The sequence below is a fragment of the Micrasema longulum genome, unplaced genomic scaffold (genome assembly GCF_059751315.1).
Source record: "Micrasema longulum isolate JH-2025_06_02 unplaced genomic scaffold, ASM5975131v1 h1tg001149l, whole genome shotgun sequence".
Lineage (NCBI taxonomy): Eukaryota > Metazoa > Arthropoda > Insecta > Trichoptera > Brachycentridae > Micrasema > Micrasema longulum.
The window spans coordinates 387,143-408,399 of record NW_028278336.1 but is presented as its reverse complement, the minus strand read 5'-3'; the positions used below and the strand labels follow the sequence as shown (position 1 = coordinate 408,399).

General features: G+C 32.9%; 1 protein-coding gene across 4 annotated transcripts in view; it reads right to left on the bottom strand.

Moving 5' to 3' along the window:
* The window catches only part of puf (ubiquitinyl hydrolase 1 puf), a 53,881-nt gene that overhangs the window by 19,187 nt on the left and 13,437 nt on the right, over nt 1-21,257 (bottom strand). For 2 of the 4 annotated variants that reach the window (XM_088233800.1, XM_088233802.1), the window contains exons 18-40: nt 20,111-20,498; nt 19,211-19,397; nt 18,992-19,117; nt 18,422-18,607; nt 16,598-16,949; nt 16,087-16,250; nt 14,266-14,385; nt 12,626-12,892; nt 11,819-11,933; nt 10,732-10,943; nt 9,612-9,780; nt 9,020-9,246; nt 8,225-8,428; nt 7,414-7,586; nt 6,475-6,641; nt 6,126-6,210; nt 4,813-5,029; nt 4,413-4,553; nt 3,845-3,996; nt 2,610-2,736; nt 2,063-2,173; nt 1,012-1,088; nt 451-568 (exon numbers count right to left, since the gene is read on the bottom strand). In XM_088233800.1, the coding sequence (XP_088089926.1) occupies nt 451-568; nt 1,012-1,088; nt 2,063-2,173; nt 2,610-2,736; nt 3,845-3,996; nt 4,413-4,553; nt 4,813-5,029; nt 6,126-6,210; nt 6,475-6,641; nt 7,414-7,586; nt 8,225-8,428; nt 9,020-9,246; nt 9,612-9,780; nt 10,732-10,943; nt 11,819-11,933; nt 12,626-12,892; nt 14,266-14,385; nt 16,087-16,250; nt 16,598-16,949; nt 18,422-18,607; nt 18,992-19,117; nt 19,211-19,397; nt 20,111-20,498 (4,085 nt within the window). Of the gene's footprint in view, nt 1-450; nt 569-1,011; nt 1,089-2,062; nt 2,174-2,609; nt 2,737-3,844; nt 3,997-4,412; nt 4,554-4,812; nt 5,030-6,125; nt 6,211-6,474; nt 6,642-7,413; nt 7,587-8,224; nt 8,429-9,019; nt 9,247-9,611; nt 9,781-10,731; nt 10,944-11,818; nt 11,934-12,625; nt 12,893-14,265; nt 14,386-16,086; nt 16,251-16,597; nt 16,950-18,421; nt 18,608-18,991; nt 19,118-19,210; nt 19,398-20,110; nt 20,583-21,257 lie in introns of those variants that run through there. The other 2 variants (XM_088233801.1, XM_088233803.1) reach the window with 2 other exon arrangements.

Genomic DNA, 21,257 nt, shown 5'->3' with positions numbered 1-21,257 from the left:
TTCCATTTTTGAAGCAGTTTTATACACCATTTGACGTTTAATCACCGGTGTGGCCATTATATGAGGCAAAGTGTTGTCGCATTAAAAAAATATAATTTTTCAAATTTATCAGTCTTTAGGGGGGTAGAGAAGATCCAGAATACCACCACAGGTGATCGAGATACGCTGCATTTGTATTAATACTGATGCAGCGCCCTATGCCCCACCGAATGCAGAAAAGGATATGACTGTAATGAAGTCATTTTAAAATTAATTATTATAAAATTAAACTGTGTTCACATGTAAAGTTATATTAAAAGAACAGAATTATTGTTTCAGGCACTCCTCCCATGGACAGATGATACAAAACTCAACGAAGTTATTATTTTATAATAATTCATTATGAAGTGAATGCAGATTCAATCAATAAAATTGTGTTAAAATAATAAATAATATAGAAAATGTTAATACATTTACCAAATCCAACAGCATCTTAATAAATCTCGTGACACAAGATGCTTCACCGATTTCCACATCCACATCATCGGTATCATCACAGCCTTGCAAGTACAGTGTATAATGACTAGTTCTGAAATAAAACAAATACACCGCCATTAGAATTTCGTATGTGTAGAAAAATAATAAGATACACAATACATTGATATCTTTGGAGACCCTTGACCAAATGAGGAACCTTAGAGCCAGCCAAAAAAGTTAGGTTAAAAAAAGTTTCAAGCAATTGTTGCACATGTCAAATTGGGCAAAATTGGTGCATTAAAAAATATTTTTTAAAAACCCATCATTCCTGCATATGTTGTTATAATCAAACAATTTGCCAATCATAAATGCCCATTTGATCATTGTGTAAAAAGTTCACAGATTACGTAGAACAAGGAGGAAGAAGTTATAAATTTAAGCGGGAATTTAAAAAATCAGTTATACTAGTGATTATAATTTTATTATTGTTCTTGAATAAAATAAAAATATAAGCAACCAACATATTACAATGCAAAAGAGTAGCTGTGTTCTTACCGTAACCTTTGTATGACATGGATACATAGCCTCTGGAACATTTGGCGCACCATTTGATTAGGACATTTGATCAGCACCTGAAAATATAAGAATGTTACAGTTTTGTTATTTTCATGAGAGCGAAAATGAACTGAAATTATATTTTAAATTACTAATAAATTACGATAATTTATTGTGAATTAAAAAATAAATAAATACAAGTTTACCAATAAGAGCTAAAAACATAATTTGTTGTATTCTTCTGTGATAAAAAATCCCTATCATGTAAATGCATAGAAAATTTCATGTGTGAGAATTGAGTCAATTTTTAGCCAGTAGTCCCTTTCAATGATGGTATTTTTAAATTGACTTATTTTATAGAGTTAGATAATAATCATAATTTATGGGACAAATCATCCTTCATATTATAAAAAAAAGTTTTAAACTCTTTCATTGCGATCCAGACATTATTAGCCAGTTATTCCTCTGCGTTGCGATATTTTCAATGTGTTTATAATACAACCATCATTTTGTGTAATATTTGCATTGTTTTTGTGTTTGTTAACATATTTTTATTCATTGTCTTTTCTGGTTTTGTTGTTTCTAATATGCTGATTGTAATAATTTGTAAATATATATAACTTGTCTTCGGTCAATATTATCATGTTTTGGCCTCAATAAAAGAAGAAAAAAAACTATATTTCTATAGCATTCCTACATGCCCAGTAAGTAAGTATATGATTCAACATTAATTTATAAGAGGAAAAAAATATAAATATTCTTGAACATAAGAGTTTTTAGAAAAAAAAAAACATTAGAGTTTAGCAAAATTCTTTCTTACTTGTACATCAAGAAAATGTTAAGTGTCTTCTAAATATTTATAAATGTTAGCTTAGGAGTTGATTTGTCGAGAATAATTGTACTGTAACGAGAATAATTATACTGTATTATAATTAATTACATGTTTATGATTTAATTTCTTGTTATTTTCTTTAGTGCTTTATGTACTTTTAACCATATATTGTAAGAGCCCTCAGGGCGTTTACTAAATAAATAAATAAATGTACATTACCTGCATTGGCCACCAGGTGTCGCTAGCCATGTGACTCAGGAACCACTCTGAAGCAGCGGTAGAAGCATTGAATTGCTTTGTGACTAGCTCTACCCACGACACCATCGTTGGCTGAAATTTCCACACAAATATACATTAATCAACTGTCATATATATCATTCACTTCCCTCTTTTCCTCAATCCGAGTAAACAGACAATACAATAAAGGACTGATATATACATATTAATCTTCGGACATATTAGTTTTTGCAAAGTAAACCGGAGGGTGGGTGTTTTTTACATTTTTTTTTGCCCTTAACAAAAAAAAACTATAATTAATAATCGAAAAAGTATTCACCATGAAATCGAGTGATCAAATGCAATTAAAGCGGATGTCAATATTGAATACACATAATTTTTTTGTTGTCAAGTAATTTCAGAATTATACATTCAGACACAAAAGTGGGCCCATACTCTCAAAGAAAATTTTCATTTAGTTGAACCATTTTGTCCGTAGTCTAGTATATTATGTTCTAAACAAAGTAAATCGTACTTAATGATATCTTACTTTTTCCTTGGCGTGAATAAATGTTTCAATGAAGAATGAAGTTGAAAGTTGCGCAGCTATTTCCGTTATTTCCGGTTGCGAAGTTAACAGAGATTGCGGAACATAACTACACATCTGGCCCATGAACCTTTTAACATAAAAAAACATTTATATTATAAAACGTATCCAGAGGAAAAAGGTTTTATTGAAGATTATAAATCTGTTTATAATTCTTATTTGTATTCTTAGAATAAGATATAAATGTTTATATTTCAGTCAAATACTATTTCCGTTATTTCCGGTTGCGAAGTTAACAGAGATTGCGGAACATAACTACACATCTGGCCCATGAACCTTTTAACATAAAAAAAACATTTATATTATAAAACGTATCCAGAGGAAAAAGGTTTTATTGAAGATTATAAATCTGTTTATAATTCTTATTTGTATTCTTAGAATAAGATATAAATGTTTATATTTCAGTCAAATACTATTTCCGTTATTTCCGGTTGCGAAGTTAACAGAGATTGCGGAACATAACTACACATCTGGCCCATGAACCTTTTAACATAAAAAAAACATTTATATTATAAAACGTATCCAGAGGAAAAAGGTTTTATTGAAGATTATAAATCTGTTTATAATTCTTATTTGTATTCTTAGAATAAGATATAAATGTTTATATTTCAGTCAAATACATATTTCCAACAGCTAATTTTATCCAATGTCCAATGGCGAATTTTATAAAATGCATCAATTGAAAAAATAATATTTCATATAATTTTATTTTTGTAGCTTTTAATCTGCAGATAATAAAAGTGTTAAAACCAATTGCACTATTGTCTGTAAATTCACTATTTAAAAGAATATTTTCTTAAAATATTCTTATATAGTAAATTAGGTTTGCATTTAAGTTAATTGAAAGTCAAACACTTTACTAGTTTGTAATAAAAAAAAATTGGCAGAGTTTGGAACAAAAAAAAAGAATTTTTAAAATAACAATTATAGTAATTGGGATTTTATTTCAGTTTATAATATACACCAATCAATAGTGCTATTTTCTTTTAAAACTCCACTAATCACATTTTTTATAGTTAATAAAAAAATTAAAAACATACTTTAAAGTAGTATGTATAATTTAATCCGCTAAGGATTTTATTATGATTGATAAATATTTTCAGAAGGATGGAGAATCTCATGAGGTTTGAAAGGTTAAGGTATATCAAAATATACAGATCGAATATCAAAATATTTACGTGAAGTAGGCGTGCTGGAATATGTTCTTGTGGTGAAGGAAATTCATGTTATCTTCCCAAATCCAAGTTTGTAATAACGGACTCAGTGTTATAGGAGGAACTTCGTTTATCTTACACCCTGAAACTTGGTCTGCCATTTCCAAAGTAGAAGGCTAAAAAAATAATACACTTTCAATATTAAACATATATCAATACACATATTAATGGTTAATAGCCAACAAAAAAACCATTATCTAAACCTTAATTTTGTAAATTTTACAGATGGTGAAATAAAGATGATTAATTTGTAGTATTTTCATGATTTATATTTAATTCTATTAATAATCACAGGGTTATAAAAGTGTCCATTTTATGATGTTATTTTTCCCTTTTCCTAAAATTGGTAACTATCAAAACACATTTAAAAATCTGGCCAAAATTGTTGGTGAAGATATTTTGTATGTTGATCATCAAAAAAACTTTTGTAAGAAAAAAGTCTTAGTTTTTCAAATATTTTTAATCATTTATTTTGTAGATGCTTAATTTTATAACAAGACAACTTTGAAAAATCAATAAAAATATTTCTCACCTGAACTGTAGGAGAATGTTGAGAGACAGTCTCATTAGAAGAACCACGAGAATTTCTCTCATAGAACAACATGTAAGCACTGTTTGTCTTTTCAAAACTAAAGTCCATAAACTTGTCCGTTACCGAGTCATAGGTTTTACTCTGAAATAAAAAAAGGATATTTTTAAAACAAGTATCTAATTAAGATATTATATTAGATTGACGTTATGGGTAATATATTTTTTATTATTACTAAAACTGTTTTTTTCTTAAAACTCGAGCCATTTCCCCTTAGGGTTAAGCAGAGATTATAAAAGGCCACACAATTCTATGTGTAGACATTCTTTATTTCTATTTACCTTTCTGTCAGCGATTTGACAACCTTGCTAGGTAATCAGTATATCAAAAGAAATATAATTACAGTCATTTCTCCTCCAAAACACTCAGCAGCGATCTGCGCTGGGTCGAAGAGTTTGACCTCCGCATCATTGAAGAGGAGCCACTTCTCTCTCGGCCCACCAATACCCGAGCAGACACTCCCACCGCTGAGTACAGAGCCAATCCTCTCCTTGATGAAGGAGTAGTAGTGGCCGCCATCCGCTGTTCCCGTGTGGACTGTTACGCCTATTAACTCGTATCTGGAAAATCATCAAGTTTTTTATAAAATATTATGTCATTAGTTACTCTCATACGTTATATTATTCACACTATTGTCTGAGCACTTGATGATAAACAGTTTGTATCGAGAAGAAAATGATTTATTTTAATATTTTCCTTTCATTTTTCAATATTTTTTTATTGTATTTACATGTGTATTAAATATAATAATATCGTCGTTGCACATAAAATATGGGCCATGTGACTTGGAGCACATTCTGAGAAAATCATCAAAATGCGACTTTTTGGCATAAAGTAATTAATATTTTAAATAAATATGTTACTTGATTGAAAAACACTGTATTTTTCCTACTTCGTCCATACACAGAAGTGTTTTTATCGATTTTCTCAGAATGTGCTCCGAGTCACATGGCCCATATTTGATGTGCAACGACGATATATCAAATAAATTAATATTGCATTCATTACATATTGTGATATATGTAGATATCATAAAAACACATTATACCTGAACCATTTTTTATATGGTTTTGAAAAAACGCTACAAAAATTAAATTTAAAAAATAAATTAAACATTGATTTAACATTGCGTAATAGTAAAATAATAATGAATACTATTCGTTATTGGAATGCCCTACATCGCTATTTTACTTTCTTATTCCAGAAATACAAGGAAACCTATCCACTATCCACAGTTGATATTTTTTTGGTATACTTTTTTTACTAAGATTCCGGTGTATTGTAATTTTGTCAAAGTCAAAACTGAGCTAACACAGTTACATGGAAGGTAGGATAATCAGTTTTACGCTTACGGTTCCAGTCCAGGAATAGTGAAATATTGTAGTCTAGAAACCTCTTTCAAATCAATATTTCACGTACATCATGCCAGGAATCGAACCCAGGACCTTAAATATGGCAGTTGAATGGACCAACCACTACACAACTTATATTCACTCGATTTTCATTTTCAGGATTTTTAGCTGAGAGTGGCCATCGAGTGTAAAACACTCATCCGGGGTTCTGGTTTCATTTTACACACATAACTGTATTCTTTATTCACCCAGACACAGAAAACCATAGACTACAACTCGATAAAATATGAAGACAAAATCTTACTCATAATTTTCATTAAAGTCATCATTATCCGGTACATCTGAACCATCCTCTGAATCTTGCTTCATTTCTAGTTTTCTCTTTTCCTCTGAAATATGAAAAAAATTGGCAGGTTTATTTTAAGTAGTAATTACTTTTTAAAACGATTCATTCAAACATAATACATTACAAATTATCTGTCTATTAAATAAAAACATAAAAAGAAAATTACTGATTATATTCATATAAATGTGAGGTATGTTTTGTGTCTTAACTTGCAAGGAAAATTCTCATGTTTAGCCATATTAATAGTTATAAAAGTTATGTAAAAATACATACAATTATGAAAATGAACGACTCTAATGTTAATTACCTTGGTAGTGTGTTGGCATCAGATGTTTTTCAACATATTCGGACATGTCTAATCTCATTGGAAAGGAGAAATGCGTGTTAACTTTTTCTTTCAGCATTGTCACCATATTGAATGTATACCGCATTGTGTTAAAACATAGGATGTGTGGCAACTTTTTAAAACAAGCCCTGAAACAATCACATAAAAAGTTAAGCTTCTATCTGTAAATGAAACTTACATTTTATAAAAAAATGTGTTTGGATTTGGTGTTCCTCTGTGGGTAGGTTCCAGTGCATTAGATTCATATTTTGGTTTACATGTGGAGCTAGCTACCCACAGAGGCTATATAAGGCGGTGAAATAGGCTCTCTTCCTTTCTCATGTTCCTGCCTTGCTTGCCTAGCTACCAAAATAAATAGCAGTGATATTCAATGGTCCCCATTTCTGCAGGTTCCTGCAGAACCGGAGCCCTCCTGATTTAATTTTAATCTTCCAATGATAAATCTCTACAGAGAAGAAAGGCCTTTTATTACAGTCTGCAGGTGCAGTGATATAAGAAGGAACCTTTACAAATTGATTATACACAATTTCAATTGTAAATAGGAGCAATAATTCTAATTGATCATGTGCTCTGTAGCAGCAGTAAACTACCTTACCGTCTCAAAATTTATAATTTTACAACTGTACCATTATTTTTCTTTCTTTCAATTCAAAACAGGCCGAAATTGGGAAGTAAACATTTAACCGACTGGTAATGCTATAAACGTTTATAAAAGTAATAATCGGCCAGTATACCAAATACTTATTTAAAATACTTTCAAGCTTACTTACGGATGTTTATAAAACTAACCCTTAGGCTGTTAACATTATAAATAAAATAAAAAAGCTATAAATTCCTAGAATTCCATACTCCCTTTCTGAAGACGTTGATATATCTGTCAATAATAATAAGTTTTTAAACCTCTTTTCAGCCCTGACTTTGGCGCTGCACTGAGAACAAGTGTAGCAGTTGTCTCCCTCGAGAGTATCCTTAACAGTGACTTCGTTCAGACTCTGATACAGATTTCTCATATCAGCCACTTGACACCTGACCGTATAGAACTCCTCCAAGGTACGCGATACGTGGTTGCAGTCCTACAGAAATAAACACAATCATTTTAACTAACAATAATTTATCTTATGCATAAAAATGACATAATATTGAAATTCAAAGATTAAAACTGGCATATTTTATAAATCTATTTTTTTAAGTATGTATTTATATTATTGAAGCCTTGTCATCATTAATGAACCGCGCATTCAGAAATTTAGCTTTTTTTCCAATTATCTTTTTTGGGTGATCCCAAGTAAGTTGGATTTTTTTTTCTAATAAAAATATGCATTAGGTTTTTGACTTTCAAAATACAATTAAAGGAGGTATAAAGTAACTACGGCCTTATTCTGTCACAATTTTTTTTCGTAAGTTCATTCGTTCTTCATACATCCATCTCACTTTAACGCAATCAAAATTGTATTTCGCTCTTGTTTCCTCTCATTCAAAATTAATTAATTACAGAATAAGGCCACTGCATTGTAGCACGTAACATCCAGAATTGAGAAACATCACGTTTAATTTATGGGATCTTACACGGGATCGAAACTGGAACCCTCCGTGTGTGAAGCAAGCGTCCTTAGTCATTATACCACGGGGGCCCCCACTTATTGTATTATTGTTCCAAATAAAACCAGGGTAAGTTAAGTAAAAAGATTATAAAAGTTGATATCTGACTCACGAGAGAGACCACATTATTGCTGAGCGTTCCACAAAACAGAGTTTTCACAAGTGTCTTGAGTTCGGGGGTCATTTCTTCTAATTTTGATACAAGATTAATGAAGAACTCCGCCATGTCTTTTTGCTCTCCGGTGTTTAGAGGCTGGTGATCCATTTGGTATACTTTACAAAAACTTCTCGGGTTATACGCCTTCCTTTCACTTTCCTGGAAAATAAATCTCATTTCAAAAATAAATCATTAACCTAATTCAATGGTGCATTGTGAATTTACTGTGTGCATTGACTTGGTGTTGAAGTGGGTTAATGTCGTGGGGTATTACTTCCACTAGGTAACTTTAAAATCAGTATTTTTGAGTTAACCACTAAAAACACATTTTTGTATCTATTTTGTATATTACTCCGCGCGTGACTTCCCTAGTTTTCTTTGGTGAGTTGTCCTGATTGGTGGTCCCGGTAACCGAAAATCTATGACAACATCACTGATTGATTTAGAGCTTGTGACGTCATTTAAAGTATGTAGTTCATTTGAATGATTTTTTTCAATTAAATGCTCTAATTTTTACTGCGTATAAGAAAACATTTTTTTATCCAACTTCCCGTAGAACTGAACTTCTTGATTGCTGAAGAGCGATGTGGTATGTCCAAGAATGGAAAGTCTCCTCTTTTGTGAATAGTCCATGATCAAAACAGTAAATGAAATTCATTTCTAATAATATACTTTCATGCATACATATTTCACAATATCTTCTACTTTAGTTACATTGACTTTTATGCGTTATTATACAATTACACTTACCATTAAATAAGCGAACATTCGTTGCATCTCAACAAGCGTGTGTTGGTGCTTGCTCTTGGTGGGGTCAGCCTCCAAGATGGCGGAGCGCGCCTGAGGCATCATGTAGAGGTGCTGCATGCACGAGGCCATGTAGCAAGTGGCCCCCAGGTTGGTTAGCCCCACGTAGCCACACTCGGAGCGGCCCTCCTCCGCCGGCCAGTAGTCCCAGGGGTACGGGGAATGAGGCCCTGCGAGGAATCATTTATACAATGAAAGTACACTATAGCAGGTCTAAATAATCGGGGAATTTGCAGAAGAGCCAGAAAAACCTTTTTGAAATTCAATTTGTTTTTAGCTCTTATTTTAGCAGACAGAAAAAATATATTTTACACATTTGATAGTTGAAAAAGCTACAGAATCCCAATAAAAATATTTTTCGTTTTAATCAAAGTTTATTACGAATTTTGATAAAACAGTAAAGATTGAAAAATGCGATAAAGCAGTTTTAACTGAATGCTGTTTTTATTGTGTACGAGTTCGTGAGAAAAAATTAGATCATATGTATCCTTAGGATACATTGCCAAGAAAAGGGTTAAAATCAGATTTTACAAACCCGGTTGATGATGATCCATGAGTTTGTGATGAAGAATCATATAATTTTCTGGGGCCCCTTTGACTAGTTCTATGAGCAAATCATAAGCAGCCGCCCGCGACTTCTGAGATTTGCATTTGGGAAGGAGTCGATCCGTTGACTTGGCCACATCAAACAGGAATCCAAAAACCTTGAAAAATATTTTAGTGTTTATGCATTAAAAATATTATGAAGTTAATAAATTAGTTACGTAAACCTTGACAAAAAAGCTTGTTTGCTTTGAAACCAGTCGGTGAAAAATAAAAATTAGTGGTTAAAAACAAAGTTGTTTTATTTATTTTACTATAATGAATAACCACAAAGTTAGTGCTTCAAATATAAACTTTATATTAAAAAAACCTTTTTACTTAATATTGTCATCGCACCGGCAATATCTGTGAAGTGATTTTTCTTTCTTTAAAGTATTTTTGATTACGTATTTTTTTTATTTATTTATTTAACTTTTTGTACATAAAGTTTTTTGTACATAATGTTATTTGTACATTGGCGGACTTATTGCCAAATGGCAATTTCTTCCAACCAACCAATAAAATAAAAGTTTTATTTTTATAATTCAAGTTACAGAATATATTCAATAGAAAAAAAAGATTAAAAAGTTAAAAATATATAAAAATAGAAATAAACGTATTTGTTTATAAATTACCTTAAATCAAAACTATTACTCAATGGGAAAAAGGAAAAAAAAGGAAAGAGGAAAAAGGAAAGGAGGAAATTTTTCCTCTCTGTCAACAATAAAAAAATATGTAATAAAAAATCCATCATCAAAAGGTAGATTGTTTTGTTAATCTTATTTACAATTTTTACATCACTTAACAGATATTGCCAGCGCAACGACAGAGTACTCACAACTCAAGTGTAATAGAGACACCACTTGAATTTGTAAAAAGAATCGCACCATGACAAAGAGAGCACATTTTCTCCAATCATCGAAGTAAAAATATTTACATTCTACAAAATCCACTGCTGGAGTCCTTCCATACAATTAGAGTTTAGCAAAGTATTAATTAAAGTTTGCTAAACACTGAATAGGTTCCTCTGATTAATGATTTGAATCCATAATTATACAGTTAGCACTGCTTACCGAGTTGAGAAGTTTCTTTGCACCGTCGCTGGTCTTAAATGGCAACGGATGTTTTACGAGATGCGTGAGGAGATTCAATTGACCAAATAATCCATCATCGGGTACCGAAGGTTCGTCTCTTCTTTCTATTATCTCCCGAGAACTGACAGATTCCGTGAGATGGAAGCAGAGAGTGTTAAGATCTAGACCTGTTGACTCATCTGTTCCATTTTCTGAAAGGAAAAATAGTAAGATATCGTAATTTGATTTATTATTATTATAGTTGGATAATTTATATGGCGTCATTTTAGTGAAAATCACCTCAAGGGTGCCGTACAATAAATAAATATCGATAGATGGTAAGAACTCTAGCCCCATTTATTTCATGTTTTAATTTGACAATGAAGTTTAGTGTTCGAATAATATTAAAATAAATAAAAAGACGCTAAAAAAAAATATATATATATATATAATTTTAAGAAGATAAGAAAACAATGAAAATGATGTATCCTAACTGGGGTAACTAGAGCATAGGACCCTTTAACAATATAAACATTTAACTTTTTTACATGCAGGAATACACAAAGAAAACAATATAAAGAGAGTAATTTACAACATTTTCAAACAGTAGGTATACATAATTCATTCAATTTCTCTTCTACCTACCTCCACTATCACTTTTTTTACAACCTTTTTAAACAATATATTGAGTTTGTCCAAATTTTTGTAGACAAGGACTGGATTCAACTCCCTGGGGAGCTGTTTATATTAAAATATTACAACAGAGATGAAGAACATTTAAGAGAAGGTAATATGGAAGTCTAGTAAATGTTCTTCATCTCTGTTGTAATATTTTAATATAAACAGCTCCCCAGGGAGTTGAATCCAGTCCTTGTCTACAAAAATTTGGACAAACTCAAAATATTGTTGATAAATTACCTGGTCCATGAAGAAGTATAGAAATTGAAAAAATAATTTTTGCGTCGAGGATCTTGTGATTATATACTGGTATGTGGTGTATGTTGGGATTGTATTATTTATTACCTTATTTTAATATGCCAGGCTGATATGTACATTGCCACACGTGGGTGTAATTGGTTTAAATTACCTTTAAGTATTTCGGATGGTAAGCCATCAACAAGTCTGCAGACCAACCAGAAGTAGTCGCGGCAGGCTGGTCCATACGGCTCCTTGCCTTCTTCCGTTGCATGATGATGCATCGCCTGAAGTAAATTTATTAGATGTAAAACGGCTGATGGAAATGATAACTAAAAAAAAACAACAACAAACTACTGATTCTTCTTTCTTTTTCCACATTCGCTCCTAAGTGGGGCATGTGGATATCACCAGACGACTCCAGGAGACTCTTTCACTAGCTAGCACCCTCGTTTCCTCTTACGTCAATCCCCCATCCCTTATTTCCACCGAATAAAGCCGAAAGATCGTCATCGACGGTCTTCCAGGACGGCGGGAGCCCGTAGATGTGAAGAAGTAGCAATTGGGTTGAGGCGCTCCTGAGGCATTCGCAGGATGTGTCCAAGCAAGGACCAGTGCTGCACCTTAAAATTGCTCGTTATAGAAGGCTGTTCCGTTCTCGGACTTTAGTTTAAATGTAATTAACATTAAGAAGTATCCTCTCTAATTTTAAGCAAAGCCATCAAAACAAAAGTGTGTAAATTAAGAGATAATACCAAACTTATCTTGTTTTATTTACCTTTTTATTTTATAGGTAGATATTATAATTTTTTACAGACGTCACATATTTTTTTAAATGATACTTTTTACTTATATATGCACCAATGCCCCGATTGTTTTGCATTGTAAACTTGAAACAGGATCTGTACTTTTTAGCATTCATGGAGTGGGATACAAATATGTACAAAATGAATCTCTTGGGACACAGGTTTGACCCTACCTCGAGCTTGCAGGGGCGCATGGTCTCGGCACGCGGCAGATGGCGCAGCAGGTGCTGCAGCACAGCGGCCTGCACAGGCTGCGCGGCGCGCGGCAGCGTGAGGCGGTACAGCGCCGAGCACGCCTCGCGCCGCACCTGCGGCTGCGGGTCCTCCAGCAGCAGGCGCGGCAGCCAGTGCCGCACGGAGGGCGAGCACACCACGCTGGCCGACGCGCCCGCGCGCCAGTGCGCCCAGCACACCACCAGCCACATGCAGTGCTGCACTACCTGCAGGCAAATCATTACTCATTATTACACACATTCCATTTTCAAAATATTATTACTTAGTAAACACAGGTCATGTTAGAATCTGTGTTAGGGCTTTGCCAGTATTGTATTGATTCTCTACATGAGGGAGTGCGGATATTATCCATGGCTTTATCCCAATGAGTTCCTCCGGGGTATGCTTGGTTATAGCAGTTTGAAGACCAGAAGGAATGCGTAATCAACTACGCATTTCTTTAGATTGTTGCACGGTATTATTGACAATCCTGAAATTATGCGGAGCATTAGCTTTTATGTTCCGGATAATTACCTTAGACAGCATCAGCATAGACTGTTTCACTTCCTATATACAGGACTCACCTACCAATGGTTATGCCTGTTGGAAGGGCTATCTCTATGTCGAACAATATTACTTTTGACATTGACATTTTTCACGTCTCTGAGGGAGTTTTTCGTTGCAAGATTCTCTTACTTTTTTAACATATTATTCTATGGATATTATTTATAATGACATATGTGTTATTTTTATATATACCTAATTTTACCTTTTTATTTTAATTATTTCTATATGTATGAATTAAGATATTCCATTTTATAATGTACGTAAATATGAATAAATAAAATTAATAATTTGATCTACTTCTGTGCTTTGGAATGCAAATGTTTTTTCTTCCATTGTCTGTGTGCGTATTGTATTGGGCGAATTTCAAAAATGTTTCCTATATATCTATAGGGGTTTTATGTCATTGTTTATATTACTATGTTCTTCTTCCTTTCGAAGTAGGATCTGGGACGTAATGGCCACCGTCTCAATTTGGAACTAACACTGTCATGCAGGGAAACAAGAATAAAGTGATTATACTGGCCATGTGTATTTCATTGATCCTAAATTGACATTACTCCAGTGAGGTGTATAGTGAAAGCTTTTAAAATTTCTATGTTTTGTTATTTTTGTAAAGAAATATAAAATTTTTACTAAATTAGTTAAAAAAAATTTAGTGTTTTTTTAAAAAAAAATTTACAACAATTTTTTTCTGAATATTTACAGTGCGTTAAAATGTTTAATAAGCCAATGCTAATGTGTTAGTATCTGTCGGTGAACCAAGTAAACATACAAATTTTGTTTGTGTTTGCAGACACACTAGAATATTTTATTTGAAAATGTTCACTCACGTACACATAAGACAAGGTATATTAAAGATTTGGATGGACTGTACTTGTTTTATTTTACCTGTCAAAACGTTTCTGGATATCCCTCGTACATAATAATGATTTATGGCAAGACAGTTATCCGAATTGTTAAAAATAACTATATATAATATTTTTGTCATCCCACAATATTTATTTTAAAAAAGTCAAAGTAATAAAAGATTTACCTGTGCTCTGCCCCAAAATCCAGTTTTATAAAGAGACGGATCTCGAGGACGTGCAGCTTCAGACAGAATGCTCATCAGACGGTTGGTCGTACTTTCCACTTCCATGAGAGATAACAGAGTCTAAGAGATAACAAGAAAAAAAAAATTAGACAAACCACATCAAAATTATAAATAAATAACACTGAATTTAAAACATCAAATTTTATAACGAGGAAGTTCAGAGGTTTTTTTCGTTTTTTTATTTTTTAAAAGACTTTTGTTTTTTTTCAATTTTTATTACAGTAAAACCTCGTTTTTACGTTTCTCAGTTTTATGTTATCCTGCTTTTTACGCCGAAATTCTCATTAAAGTATTCCCCCAATTAATGTTTTTTACGTTTTTCATACCCTGGTTTTACGTTGAAAAATTTTTGAAACTCATTAGTTCTGTCAAAAGATGCCGAGCCGCGCGCCGCCTAATTTTGACATTTTACTAAATTGTGACATGCGGTTGACGCATGTTTAGGAAGAATAAAATATTTACATCAATAAATAACGATGCAGAAAGTTTAATAATTTGGCAATAGAAATATTATTTGAAGTTATAAACATAATTTGGAAAGAAGATTGATAAAAGAGAACAGTTATCATAAAAGTGTCAAACAGTTTTGCTGCGATGTTTATGACAGTTAAAATTCTGTGGTTCCATACTAAAAAAAAGTGATACCATATAATCAAAATTTCCTAATATTTAGGGAAAAAAAATCATTGTATGCATTTTATGCAAACACAAATTTTTATTTTCGTGTTTTTAAGGTTAATTACCTACACTAAATTATTTAAACATGTTTTGTTTTTTTTGATTCAATTAAAAAAATACAACATATTTAAAATGAATCATAGATAAATATCCCCAATTATGACTGTTTTTACAATTTTTCTGCAGTTTTTAATTTCCTCACTTTAGCATTTTCCTAAGTTTAATACATTTTTTTTGCTGCTCCCTTGAAAAACGTTTACAAAGGAATTTTTAAAATTAATCATAAAAGTAAATAAAAAATAAATAAACCTAGCATGAAATATAACTTTCTGTTATATATAATATAACGTTTTTTTTTGTAAATAAAATAATTTATCTGTTTTCTACAGGTTTGTGATATTATAATATCTAAAGAACAATATTATTAAATCTATAAAGAAAATCATGCTGACAAACCAGTCAAAGGTTTAGAATTATTTGTTTTATTCACCGCTTGTACGCATTGGCTCAAGCGAACGAAACGAACTATAGAACTGAAAGACACAAAAGATATGGAGACACAAATGATACGATGATGCGAAAGATGCGGAGATATGATGACCTAAATGAACCGAATGAGCAAAAGACACATTCGTTCAATTGAACTACTTAAAAGATACGGTCACTTTGGTGATGCAGGTCAAGTGACACGTATCCTGTCGGTGACAGGGTCTTACCCACGTCTACTACTCAGTAGGTGTAGAGAGGCTCTGGATAATCAAGTGATAAACAATGTTGTACCAAATAAGAATAAACAGATATGTTTTTTGTCTAATAGTGATACTGAATAATCTTTGTTACCATTTTTAAAAATGATATCAAAAAAATTGTGAAAAAAATTACATTTGTATATTTCAAATTTCAAGAAGCAAAAATAGCGCATTCATCTCGAAGCATTCACAATTTGAATGAGACGTGTGGTCAATAAGAGCCTCAATCACTTGTCATGAGAAGACATTTGCAGTGGCATTTTTTTTACTGTCGCAGTGAGACGAGAGTCGTGAAGTTAAATAAATCATATTATAATTGGTTATATTAACACACCTCGTGAAGAGCAGGAATGGAGAGTAGATCAGAGAGTTTGGAAGATGGCTGGCCATCTGGATTGCTGCTTGACACAGTGCCGAGGTGACCAATCAGTTTCAACAGTAGCACGAGGCAATCTTGTCTCCACTCATTATCTTCGCCATCCTCACTTTGTAGAACACCTACAAAATAAATAGAAAATAAATACTGACTCAAGATGGATTTTCAAGTCTATTCCAGGAAAATCATTAATAATGCAGCATCTATAATGCTTTAACCTCCGTATAATGTTTACCGGTGAATGAAGTTGCCCGTTAGAGGATAAATTAGTGGAAGTGTACCAAGTATTTTAATTTATAATTTATATAAAAAGAAATATTGTTTAATAGGATTATCTCTAGGATTATATCTATCAAAGTTATTTCCTTTGCATCTGTTGAGGCTTTTTAGTTATCCAGTTTGGTATTGTGGTGCCAAAGAATTCCTAAATATGTTCTGCACGGGAGAATCAGTCAAATAATAAACTCACCAGACATGAGTATATCAAAGATGTGTCGCAGGCCGCCGTTTCTGATGAACAGCTGGCTCCAGGACTCTTTCTCCTTCGCCTCCTCGTCTGGGGGGGACGGCGCCGGCTTGAGCGGGGCCCCCTTGCGCGGCGAGACGGGGGCCGGCGGAGCGGGCGGGCTTGAGCTGAGCTTGTCCACAATGTGAAGCCCGTACATAAGGTGCTGGGGGCTAGAGGGGTCCAGCAGCTCGGGCAGCTGGGCCTCGCTGGGGGAGCGGAAGGCCTCCAGCAGGGTGGGGTTGAGGGGCACGGCGTGAAGGATGTCCCAGACGCGGCGGGAGAGAAGTTGCGCCTTCATATGCGCCACTCGCTCCTGTTAATCAAGTACATAAACAACTAATTTAAGAACTTCTTGGATTATTTTTTTTAGAGGAAAAGCAATGAAGAAAAAATGTGTAATAAATATTTATATATATTCGCGGGTATGTCACGAAACCGGTAGACAGAAAAGTCGGGAAGTGGTTATATTACATGTGATATAAAACGTGAAATAAAAAATAAATAAATAAAATGTCTGATCACAATGTTAATGCTTTACATATTAATAAGATAAATTATTTTTTTAAATCCTTAATTTTATTAAAAGTACAGTAAAACCTCGTTTTTACGTTCCTCGTTTTTGCGTTTTCCCGATTTTTACACCGAAATATATAGGTCCCATTTTTTTCTATACATTCTCATTCAATTTTCCCCCCAATTAACGTTTTTTACGTTTTTCATAAAAAAAAATCATAATTCATTCGATCTGTTAAAAGACGAGCCGCGCGCCGCCGCGTAAATGAAGAATAAAATAGAGGTAAATATAAAAATGTGTAAATTTTTGTCTCAAACTAAATTCAAAGTAGGTGCAGTGTAATTGCTCATTTTGTTTAAGTGTCTAATTTTGACATTTTAATAAATTGTGACATGCAGTTGACGCATGTTTAGGAAGAGTAAAGTCTTTACATCAATAAATTATGATGCAGAAAGTTTGAAAAATTGTCAATAGATAAATTATTTGATGCTGTAAACATAATGTGAAAACGAGATAGTTTAAACAGTTATCATAAAAGTGTGAAATTGCTGCGATGTAAATGACAGTTGAAATTTTGTGTTGCCATACTAAAAAAAGTGATACCATAAAAATAAAATTTCCCAATATTTAGAGAAAAAATCGTTATATGCATTTTATGCAAATTAAAAACAATTATTTTCGTGTTTTTAAGGTTAAGTACCTAGATAATATTATTCATGCATGTATTTTATTGCAGTTTTGATTGAAAAAATACAAAATATTTTTAATTGTATCATTGGTAAATATGAAGTTCTTACAATTTTTCTGCAGTAAATTTAGTATAGTCTTGTACAATAATTATATTTTAATGAAATTGAATTATTTCCATACATTTTTCATTTCCTCACTTTAAAGTTTTCCTTAGTTTTACACTGTTTTTGTTGCTCCCTTGAAAAACGTAAAACAGGGGTTTTACTGTATATGAAAGTGTTTTTTTTATTTTAAAGATAACATTTTATAAAAGGCAACTTTTAAAATGAGCCCATTGCAAGTGAAGTGAACTGATTCTTAATGTGCAAAACACGTATGTTAATTAAAAATATCAAAACAGTTTATTAAAAAAATGGGAGCACTCCGAATATAAAAAGATTTATTTAAGTATTTATTGTAAATAACTCTAATAACAATAAAAATAATAAATAAAAATAACTTTACCCCGTAATTAGCTATTTACAGTTATTTCCATTTTCATTGAGATAAAAGATTGGAAAATAAAATGAGTGAAGTTTTACCCCCTTGCTGCCGGGCATAGTCATCTGTCCCAGGGTCTGCATGAGGGCGAACAGGCGGTGGAAGTACTGGGGCTTCAGCAGCAACAGGGTGGGGAGCAGGGAGCGCGGTGGGGGGGGCTGCTGGGATGGCCACTCTGCGCCGCGCCCCGCTCGAGTTCCCGCCACACCCACAGAAACAAACACTAACTGGAAGGGAAAAATTTCATTTGTTACTTTAGATTGTACAAAAAATTGTAGCGATGATTATACGATACATAAAAATTAAAAACAAATATTTTTTAGCTTATTAAAATATTTTTAAAAAACCACTGAACTTCCTCATTGCAAATTACAACAGTAAAAAAAAAATTCAAATATATGTACAGTGCATTCGAATTTTTAATAGCCTATTATTGATATGTGAGTGTCTGTCGGTGAATCAAGTATACATGCAATTTTTTTAGGGCACATTTGAATGTTTTATTTGAAAACTTTGCTACCCATACATAACCAAAGGTTTTTGACTGCGGTAGACAGCCGGTGACAAACCAATGCACATACTTGGTAATAATACTTTTATTTTTAGCTTACTTGATTATCTTTAAAACTCATGTCGTAAAGAGTCCTTTCATCATAATCAATTATCAATTCTTGTCCTTGGGTTATCAATCTGATGGGTCCATCAGCTACTAATGGCGTTCCTTCTTCACTCTGTGCCTACAAACGTGAAAAAAAAAATGATTACAACACAAAATAAAAATCTAATTACCAATTATATATGAAAATATTTTCGTTGTGTAATTATGGTACCTGTTGCTCCCACCAGTAGGTCACTTGAGCACGCAAATCTGCCACATAATCAGTATTATGCATATTCAATGTGGCCTTCAGGTTTATCCCTCCAGTTTGCAAGACGACTTTTAATGGAGCTCCCTCGATGCTTGAACCACAAACTGAATTGCCGGTCAATGCCCACCGACGCAGATGATAAGCATATCTGTTTAACAAAAAAATATTTTAAAACACAAAAGAGGAAAAAAAATTGGAGAGAGTGAAAACACTAAGTAAATCTTCTTCTTATCTTCATCTTTTTAATGGCTTTTTTCATCTCATTACTGGGGTGTTCTAGCCAGTCACGTTTTGTTTTTTTTTTTCTGCATATTTACATGTCATGTTTATGTTATATTATACAAATTAGTATTTAACACATATTTACAACTTCATTCCATTAATTACGAAATATTTACACATTACTTTATAATCATGATAGAAATTTACGATAACAATAATTGTTTATTAAGGATTCAAAAAAATATGATTAATATTTTCTTCCTTAAGTTGACATTCATACATGGCAGAATCCCGGACATAGATTCTGAACAAGTAAATCATCATCATTCCCTTTCTGCACCTAATGGTGCATAGAACACTGCATTAGTACACCAATTGCAGCGAATCTTGATATTCTTTTAAAACGAATGAATGAACAAGTGAATACAGAGTAAATTCAGTAAAGTCAGTAAAATACTGAATAGGTTCGTAAATAAGTACCTTTACACCCAGTGTTTTTTTTCTATGGAGATTTAGAGATTCAAAATAAGAATACGTTGACTTTAGTTTTAATTTTTTGGGGAGTGTATTTTTGGTGGGAAGAATGGAGTGCTGTGTAATGATTTTATCGAATAAATTAAAAGTAAAACCGGTACAAACCTCCGTTTAAAAGTATCCAAATGTGTTTTCAAAAGTAGCAATGCCCTTTGAATGCACTGTAGAGAAGCTTCTTCAGTAGAATGATCCGGAAGAGTATGATTTTTGAGTTTATTGGGACTACCTAAACTGATGGAGTCTCCCATGCTATTGGTAATATTTTTACTTTGATCTGTATCCTTTTCATCTGGATTCGGAGACGATTTAATTTCTTCTTTGACACAAGGTTTTTCTTTGGAATCTTCAGCATCACACGGCTTGGGCGCCTGGCCCAATCCTTCGGCGGCCGTATCCAAATGGGACATGCACTTGGAGATAAAGTCTTCTTCTTGGTGAAGGTGCTGGCCCATGTAATAACTGTTCAAGTATTGAATCGCTCCCATGGAAACGTCTGGAAAATATATACAATATGCATAATTTGGATGAACAAAAAGCCTGAAGGCAATTTATGATACTGAAATACTCCAGCAAGAAAGCAAACGTGAGTGGCGTAAATATGCTTATTTTTTAAAGTATCTTTTTTTTTCACTATGAGAGTGACATACACGATTTATTTTCATACACAAATATGTATAACATTATTTTTTTTTACCATTTAGTATTGTTCAAAATTCAACAATGTTTGAGTATGTCCAAATGCTGGCAGACTTGCTGGATTTTCTCCCTAAGGAGTTTGTTCATCTTTAAATTTATTTCAACAGAGAGGGAAAACGTTTTTGAGAAGGGAATATGAAAGTCTAGGCATTTACAGGGCTTATGACCTGTCATTGGCTGGTTTAAGTGGCCAATTTACACACTGTGTAACATTCAGCATTCTGCCCATGTTTGAACATCCACATTTCCACAAAACAACTCCCTAGGGAGAAAATCCAGCCAGTCTGCAAGCATTTGGACATACTCAAACATTGTTGAATTACTACCTGGTAAAAGAAGAAGTATAAAAATTGGAAAATTGTTTTCAGGCGTTGCCTAGTAGGTGATTTGGTTCAGCCGGATGAATCTCACCCACATGATAAAGGTTTCAGCTCTTTTACTTCACAAAAGTAAACAGATGGAAGAGTTAAGGAAATGTGGATGTTCAAACATGGGCAGAATGGTGAATGTTACAGTGCGTAAAGTGGTCACTTAAACCAGCCAATGACAGGTCATA